This window comes from Brachyistius frenatus, unplaced genomic scaffold (genome assembly GCF_029030835.1).
Source record: "Brachyistius frenatus isolate BFR_SWC_R1_liver_20210118 unplaced genomic scaffold, ASM2903083v1 Contig_344, whole genome shotgun sequence".
NCBI lineage: Eukaryota > Metazoa > Chordata > Actinopteri > Embiotocidae > Brachyistius > Brachyistius frenatus.
Genome location: NW_027210943.1, coordinates 64,270 through 72,500, shown reverse-complemented (window position 1 = coordinate 72,500; position 8,231 = coordinate 64,270). Strand labels below are relative to the sequence as shown.

The 8,231-nt window shown below is 45.5% G+C and overlaps 1 protein-coding gene across 2 annotated transcripts; it reads right to left on the bottom strand.

Annotated features, from left to right (window-relative positions):
• Positions 1 to 1,810: 1,810 nt before the first annotated feature.
• Positions 1,811 to 6,186, bottom strand: sncga (synuclein, gamma a). 2 transcript variants are annotated; one of them, XM_069723784.1, is made up of 5 exons: positions 5,938 to 6,186; positions 4,305 to 4,346; positions 4,079 to 4,206; positions 2,711 to 2,763; positions 1,811 to 2,257 (listed from the first exon to the last, which is right to left on the bottom strand). In XM_069723784.1, the coding sequence occupies exons 1-5, from the start codon at positions 6,056 to 6,058 to the stop codon at positions 2,251 to 2,253; spliced, it is 351 nt and encodes a 116-aa protein (XP_069579885.1). In that variant the 5' UTR covers positions 6,059 to 6,186; the 3' UTR covers positions 1,811 to 2,250. The 2 variants fall into 2 exon arrangements, with proteins under 2 accessions (XP_069579885.1, XP_069579886.1); XM_069723785.1 differs by having other exon boundaries at positions 2,707 to 2,763; positions 5,938 to 6,184.
• Between the last annotated feature and the right edge of the window lie 2,045 nt (positions 6,187 to 8,231).

The window sequence follows — 8,231 nt, the reverse complement described above, 5'->3', positions numbered from 1 at the left end:
GTGAAATAAAGTTCCAAAGTTTGAAGTAAAAAGTAAATTTAATGAAGTACAAAGTAATTTTTTTTAAACATAAGTAAGAATTTTTAGATTAGAGTAAAATTATATTGAATATCTTTTTAATGTATTTCTATATAATCAACAAGACAGGAAAACGATGTGAACTGATTAAAGAAGAACGAAGACGACAACAAACAGTGAGCCCCTAGTGGTCCTCAGTGGTACTACAGGTGGAGTCTATGGAGACGGCCCCTAGTGGTCGTCAGTGGTACTACAGGTGGAGTCTATGGAGACGGCCCCTAGTGGTCCTCAGTGGTACTACAGGTGGAGTCTATGGAGACGGCCCCTAGTGGTCCTCAGTGGTACTACAGGTGGAGTCTATGGAGACAGCCCCTAGTGGTCCTCAGTGGTACTACAGATGGAGTCTATGGAGACGGCCCCTAGTGGTCCTCAGTGGTACTACAGGTGGAGTCTATGGAGACGGCCCCTAGTGGTCCTCAGTGGTACTACAGGTGGAGTCTATGGAGACAGCCCCTAGTGGTCCTCAGTGGTACTACAGATGGAGTCTATGGAGACGGCCCCTAGTGGTCCTCAGTGGTACTACAGGTGGAGTCTATGGAGACAGCCCCTAGTGGTCCTCAGTGGTACTACAGGTGGAGTCTATGGAGACGGCCCCTAGTGGTCCTCAGTGGTACTACAGGTGGAGTCTATGGAGACAGCCCCTAGTGGTCCTCAGTGGTACTACAGGTGGAGTCTACGGAGACGGCCCCTAGTGGTCCTCAGTGGTACTACAGGTGGAGTCTACGGAGACGGCCCCTAGTGGTCCTCAGTGGTACTACAGATGGAGTCTACGGAGACAGCCCCTAGTGGTCCTCCGTGGTACTACAGTTTATGACATCGGCTCCAGTTTACAGACTGTTTTCCGAGGGTCGCTGATGTCATCTCCTTCTGCAGTGGTTTAATGGCAGCGACCGTAGACTTTAGCGCCCTCTGCTGGTAAGCTCCGCCCACAGCTGCAGCAGAAGAAAACATATCTCATTTTATCTGCTCAAGTTTCCAGAAATGTGGAGAACTTTTACCTCATTGTGATAGAAACTAGCTGTCTGCATCGACTTAATGCAGCAACATCTTTATTTTTCCTTTTTCATCGTGCTGGTTTCACACGAAGCCTCCCAGGTGGTGCGTTCACTGTCTCTGAAAAAAAGGAGGCGAGTTGGAGCATGTAGAGGTGTAAATAAATCAGTGTGACCCAGTTTCTGCAGCCAAGATCGTGACAGAAACCTCCACCTTGAAATCATCTGCATCAGGGCCATCGTGTGTGCTATAAATATGACTGAAAGGAGTCCAGCTCCGCTTTCTCTGTTTTAACACGACTGCATCCCTGATTTCACCTGATATTAGTTCAGTTCTTTTGGTGGTGTTATTCCCTCACAGAGCAGCAACCTGTGAACTCATTAATCTGCTTTTTCACCAGGATGTTGTTACAATTAGTAGAAATTGTGTTGTCAAAGGCAGCAGACGTGTGTCAGCAGCTCCTCTGTGCAGTGCATCATGGGTAATCAGACAAACATTAGTGAAACACTGTGATACTGAAGGAAACCTAAAATCAGACAGATTCTCAGGCAGCTTCTGAATGTGTTTTGGTTTATAATTTCTCAGTGGATTTATTTGATGTTGACGTTTGTCTTCTCTCTGAGCGCGCTCAGTGCTGACGTTAACTGAGCGGAGGTATGACTGGTCTTTGTGAACAGGAAGTGTTTTAGAAACAATGTCTGCGTTCGTCCCGGCGGTGAAGAAGGAACGAAGCCTGCAGGAGGATTTCAAACTCATTTTTATTTCACTTCTGTTGTTTATAAAATAAAACATCAGCTCAGTTTGAATCAGCAGCACAGACAGGAAGTTGTGTGTGTGTGTGTGTGTGTGTGTGTGTGTGTGTGTGTGTGTGTGTGTGTGTGTGTGTGTGTGTGTGTGTGTGTGTGTGTAAGGTTGGGAGGGTGAGTGTGTGTCAGTGAAGCAACATGCATCTAAAAGGTTTCAGGTATCTGTCTGGGGGTGGAGTCAGCCAGTTGCTCAGCGTCAACAGCTGACGTCGGCGTGACGAGAGGAGGCAGTGTATCCATGACGACAGGCGGGAAGAGGAGGTGGATTCCTATTGGTTAATGAAGTTAATCAGAGCAGATGATAGAGGGTCAGAGGTCAGAGGGTTGAGCAGGGTTGATGTAAAGTTTCTTCTCCTGAGAGGCGACGGGACGTTCAGAGTCTGAGAGAAAGAAACGAAACGGTGACAAACAGGAAACGTCTTCATACGACTACGATGTAGTCGATGTACGTCAGCCAACTTCCCAGCATGCTTTGCTCCCATCCTAAAACCTTAGAACCTAAACACCTCCACCCTGGATGAACCCAAAGACCTCCACCCTACACCTCCACCCTGGATGAACCTGAACACCTCCACCCTGGATGAACCTGAACACCTCCACCCTACACCTCCACTCTGGATGAACCTAAACATCTCCACCCTGGATGAACCTAAAGACCTCCACCCTACACCTCCACCATGGATGAACCCAAAGACCTCCACCCTGGATGAACCTAAACACCTCCACCCTGGATGAACTTAAAGACCTCCACCCTGGATGAACGCAAAGACCTCCACCCTGGATGAACCCTGAAACAAACTGCAGTGTGATGGTGTTTTGTTCTTCTGACCTACTGAGCGGCCGGTTGGCTCGGTTCTCCTGCTGCTTCGGTCTTCGGGCGGTCGACCTGCAGAGAAACGGAAACCTCGTGACCTTCCTGCAGCTTCGTTCAGAAGCAACAACAACTGACCAGAGGACCACCTGCAGCTCTCTGCTGCTGCAGGAAGGGGGCGCTGAGCTTCATCTTGGTCAGAGCAGAGCAGGAAGTTCTCTGCTGTCATGTGACCACACCCCATCCCATAATAATACAGTAGTTTGATTGAAAAAGTTTCTCATGATCATAATATGCAGATTGAAACGCTGTCCTGTTTACAAAAGGACTAAAATCTCTGTTCTGATTGAACTCTTATGATCTTTTACATCGTCAACATCGTTTGTTTTGGGAGAAATGGAACTTTATTTCTGGTCATCTTTAAAACAGCCGGCAGAAACTGCAGGAGAGCTTCGTGTGTTCGGAAAGATGATGAAGAAGCTGAAGAAGATGAAGAAGATGAAGATGATGAAGAAGATGAAGAAGAAGACGAAGATCAACTGTGTTAGTCGGGGGATGTTTTTAAAGGTTGAAACTTTACAGGAAACGTTTGATCCTTTAACAGGAAACACGTCTTCATTTATCTCGTTAAAACAGCATTAAACTGTTACTGTGATCGTTTTCAGGGGAAATCGATTAAAATAGTAAATTAAAGAAACATAAGAAAATATATTTTGAACTGAAAAAGACATTTAGTTTCTTCCTTTCTTCAGAGGAAGCAGTGATTGTTGTTGAAATATAGACAGAAATAAACATCAGAGCGTCTTCAAACGTCCTCCTGCAGTTTGTTAGTTTTGTTAATCTGTGAGTGGTAACCATGGTTACGTGTTAATATCAGCAGTTTCATTTCGTTTAGGATTCATGCTCAAAGAAGTTGATTAGAAATTTCATTTTATTCAAAACGCTGCAAAATGTTTCCTGAAGTCTGAAACCTGGTGAGTCCACATATTTCAGATCAGACCAGTTGGTGATCATGCCATGCCCCCCCCCCCAGATCCCCCCAACCAATCAGGAGAAAATGATTAATTTTAGCCAATTTAACAGAAAATGTAGTAAAACTACTGTTAATAAATAAATAAAAATAAATAGTTTTTAAAAAGACTTTACTGTATTATTAGTAACTTATGTCGCCAACATTTCTATATACTTTAATAACAAATTCCCTTTAAAACTGTATATAAAAAAAGGTAAAATTACAACTTCTTACTTTAAATAGTATTTAAAAAAAAGTTTTTTGAAAATGATTAAACTTCAAAGAAACTTTGATATAGAATATATTTAAGAGGAATTAATAATTAGGACATACATATTTTTTAAATGAATGACTTGACATGGACGTTTCTTCACTCACCGTGGTGACGAATCCGCTCGCCAGCGCAGCATTCTCCACCCCATCCACCGTTGCCTGGGCGACCTCGTTGGCCCCGGCAACCGCAGTGTCGGCAACGATGTTGGTCTGTTCGTTCGTCTTCTGGGCAACTGGACGATGAGAAGCGGGAAACGTGTGGTGATTATTATTTACATTTCAAATTTAAATCATTGTGGGCTAGTCGGATATGTGCGTTTGTTTTGTTCACCCTGATTGACGCCCGTCACCACCCCCTCCATCGTCTGCTTTCCTGGAAAATAGGACAAACACAACATCAGAAACCTGGTAAAGTGCGTTTAAAACCTCATTCCTGTCATGAGACCAATTTCCCACAAACCCCAGCACTTAGCTAGCAGCGGTTGATTTTGATGGTGAGAGGAGAGGGGGCGGAGCCTCGCTGGTTGGAAATGAACACTAGTGATAAAGTCAGTTTTGTTTTGAAAGATTACTTTATGATGTAAAAGTGTCATCTTCTGTTCACGATGTTTTTTTATGAAAAAAAAGTCCCGCTTTATTGGAGATTTCTTGAATTTGCGACAATTATTGCGATTGAAGACGGATCCCTGCGATGGTTCACCTGCAGCTTCAACAGTTTTTACTCACTAATTATATTCAGTCTGTTTTCATTTCAGTTTCTTCTTTTTTAATCAGTTAGCTTTAATTGTAAAAACATTCTCAGTATTTGTGTTAAAAGCGTTTCTTTTGTTTAAACGTTCAGATAAAAAACAGTTCAGGACTCGTTCAGCTGCAGCTTCAACCAGCAGACAGCTGTTAGCATCTGTTAGCATCTGTTCACAGCGACTCTGATCTATTTTCATCTGCAGACACAAACCTCATCAGAACTTAACTGGTAATGTTAGAAGAGAAGCTGAAGAACATACGATGAATGTTTAATGAGCTTTTATCTCTTCGTGTTTCTTAAAATCAGAACAATCATCGGTTTTAAACTCCAGCAGCAGTGAAGAAGAAACTGTAAAAACGAGCTGCTGGAGAACAAATACTGGAAATCCTGTTGTTTTCTAACGTGAAACTGGAGAAGATCGAGTGCAGAACCGAAGAACAGAAGAGGAACCCCGAGGAACCCTGAGGAACCATGAGGAACCCGCTCAATGGAAACGATCACGTTGGATGTACAAACCAGAAACTACCCTCCATCATCCCTCCATCACCCCTCCATCACCCCTCCATCATCCCTCCATCATCCCTCCATCATCCCTCCATCATCCCTCCATCATCCCTCCATTGTGTCAAATAGACATCAGATTTATTTCAGTGTCATGATGAGTTGCACTTTTCCCTCCAGCTCTTCTTCACTAGGATTCAACTTCTTGTCCTTCCTTTCATCCCTCCATCACCCCTCCATCACCCCTCCATCATCCCTCCATCATCCCTCCATCACCCCTCCATCATCCCTCCATCACCCCTCCATCATCCCTCCATCACACCTCCATCACTCCTCCATCATCCCTCCATCATCCCTCCATCATCCCTCCATCACCCCTCCATCATCCCTCCATCACACCTCCATCACTCCTCCATCATCCCTCCATCATCCCTCCATCACCCCTCCATCACTCCTCCATCACCCCTCCATCACACCTCCATCATCCCTCCATCATCCCTCCATCACCCCTCCATCATCCCTCCATCACACCTCCATCACTCCTCCATCATCCCTCCATCATCCCTCCATCACCCCTCCATCACTCCTCCATCACCCCTCCATCACACCTCCATCACTCCTCCATCATCCCTCCATCACCCCTCCATCACTCCTCCATCACCCCTCCATCATCCCCCCCCCTCCCTCCCTCCCCCGACATAGATTCCCTCCCCCTCACCGACATAGATGACCCCCTCCTTGGTCTTGGTAGCAGCCTCCTCCACGCCGGCTTTCGTCTTCTCGGCGGCGGCCACCACTCCGTCCTTCGCCATGGAGAAACCTTTCTTCAGAGCGTCCATGATGCTTCGTCCACCTTCTTCTTTAATTCTTCTTTTCTTCTTCTTTTTCTTCTTCTTCTTTAATTCTTCTTCTCGTGCTCCGTCTGCTTCGTCGTCTCTTCTCTTCTCGTCTGCTGGAGATCTGTCTCACTGCTAAAGGGCGAGGGAGGAAGAGGGGGGAGGGGGCACGTGAGGCAATGCTGTTACCAGAAAGGGAGGGAGAGGAGGAACAGAGGAGGAGAGGAGAGGAGAGGAGAGGAGAGGAGAGGAGAGGAGAGGAGAGGAGAGGAGAGGAGAGGAGAGGAGAGGAGAGGAGAGGAGAGGAGAGAGGAAGAGAGGAAGGGTTACCAGCGAGTGCCACTAGAGGTCGGCTCCAAAAAGCCTCCGGCTCCATAGACTCCCATTCAACTTCTCTCATCAAATCCAAAGTGAATAAAATGTGTCCATCAGTTCTCTCGGTGTTGTTAGCTAAAGTCACTCCTTCTTATTAGTTTTCTGGAGGTCCATCTGAAAATAATCCCTCATTCATTAGAAAAGAAGATTCAAGAAGACCTGTTTTTGGGGGCGTGTCTGTTTGATTGACAGGCCTGTGGTGCAGTCAGGTTACAGTTATCGGTGGGCGGGACGTAGTATCGTCAGGTTTCCAATCAGATCGGTCAGATCCACCGCTGGCTCCTCCCCCGGCTCGTCCAAATATGGTCACTTCCTGCTCCAAACCGCTCCGAACTATCAAAGATGGTGACGGACAGAATCTGAACTGGAGGATTCATAACGTTCACAAACCAACGATGACATCACTGATGGTTGATGACATCACTGATGGATGATGACATCACTGATGGATGATGCTAACACTAGTTATACGACTAGCTCAGTTATCCTGACCGGTGAAGATCAAGCAGCTGGTAAGCTGATGATGTCACGTGTTCCATTCATCATGTGATCAACATGGATGCAGTAACACTGTTCGGCCACCATATAAAAGTGGCGCTCTGCAGGTCTGTGGAGGATATCAAAGAGGAAGAGTGGAGTCTTCCTCCTCTGTCCTCTCAGGAACATCAGTGTGACTCAGCAAAACACACACTAACACACACACTAACACACACACTAACACACACACTAACACACTCCTCCTCTGATTGGCAGATACACGGCGCCGGACTATTTTTAGACCCATTTTATTTCATTTTTTTCCAGAGGGATGGACAGCGGATCAGCAGCAGCATTATGGGCAGCTGTTGGTTACCATGGCGATGGGAGCTGTCCTCCCAGGAGCAGAGATCAATACACAGAAATATGATACATCATTGATCTCTCTGCAGCAGAAACACACGTCTGTTGATCATCTGTCATTGATCCTTAATCAGGAATTATTATGTCCGGGTACTTTACACACTGAAACACAACCAACACACAATCACAAACAAACAATCCAGGGAAGGAAAGACAACAAGGGACAGGTGAACCAAGATCAGGGCGGGGCCAACGATCAAACAGAGGGCAGGAAGTGAAACACACCACAGGGGAGTAACTTCAAAATAAAACAGTTTATTAAAAAAGTTGATTACCAATGGTCGAAAAACATCTGCAGTTACAGTTTCTGACCACAGGTGTCGCCAAACAGGAGGACAGACAGACAGATAGGAGGACAGACGGACAGAAGGACAGACAGGAGGACATGAGAGCAGCTGTCCTGTTTCATTATTTAGTTCTTGTTTCAGTGTGATTGTAGAGAGATGACGGACAGTTGGATGATTCCAGGATGCGACAGCTGCTTGTTGTGTAAAACTGTGCGAGAGTTAAAGGTTTGAGAAATGAATGTGCTGAGTGAGTCAAGTTCTGGGAGGTCGAACGAGTCGCTCCGAACACGTTGGTGAGGAATCTGACGGCGACCTGCTAATTGATAGCTGTATTGTTTTAATGAGGGTGTGTGTGTGTGTGTGTGTGTGTGTGTGTGTGTGTGTGTGTGTGTGTGTGTGTGTGTGGTGTGTGTGTGTGTCCCACATACATTCATGTCTGTGTTAATTATGTTTTCGTAACTTCAGTGACATCAATGTTTCTGCAAAGCCAGCAACAACCGAACTGTGACACAAATCACAAATCATTATTTTGACATCAGATGGAGCCTTTGTACTCTATTTTCTATTTTCTATGTTCTATGTTCTATATTCTATGTTCTATATTCTATTTTCTA

What these genes read in the sequence shown, in the direction of transcription:
- sncga (XM_069723784.1), bottom strand. Translation starts at nt 6,058, where the DNA reads ATGGACGCTCTGAAGAAAGGTTTCTCCATGGCGAAGGACGGAGTGGTG. An exon ending in GGTGACGGGCGTCAATCAGG is followed by an intron (nt 4,207 to 4,304) that starts GTGAACAAAACA and finishes CTCATCGTCCAG; the next exon opens with TTGCCCAGAAGACGAACGAA. An exon ending in CGAGCGGATTCGTCACCACG is followed by an intron (nt 2,764 to 4,078) that starts GTGAGTGAAGAA and finishes GTTTCTCTGCAG; the next exon opens with GTCGACCGCCCGAAGACCGA.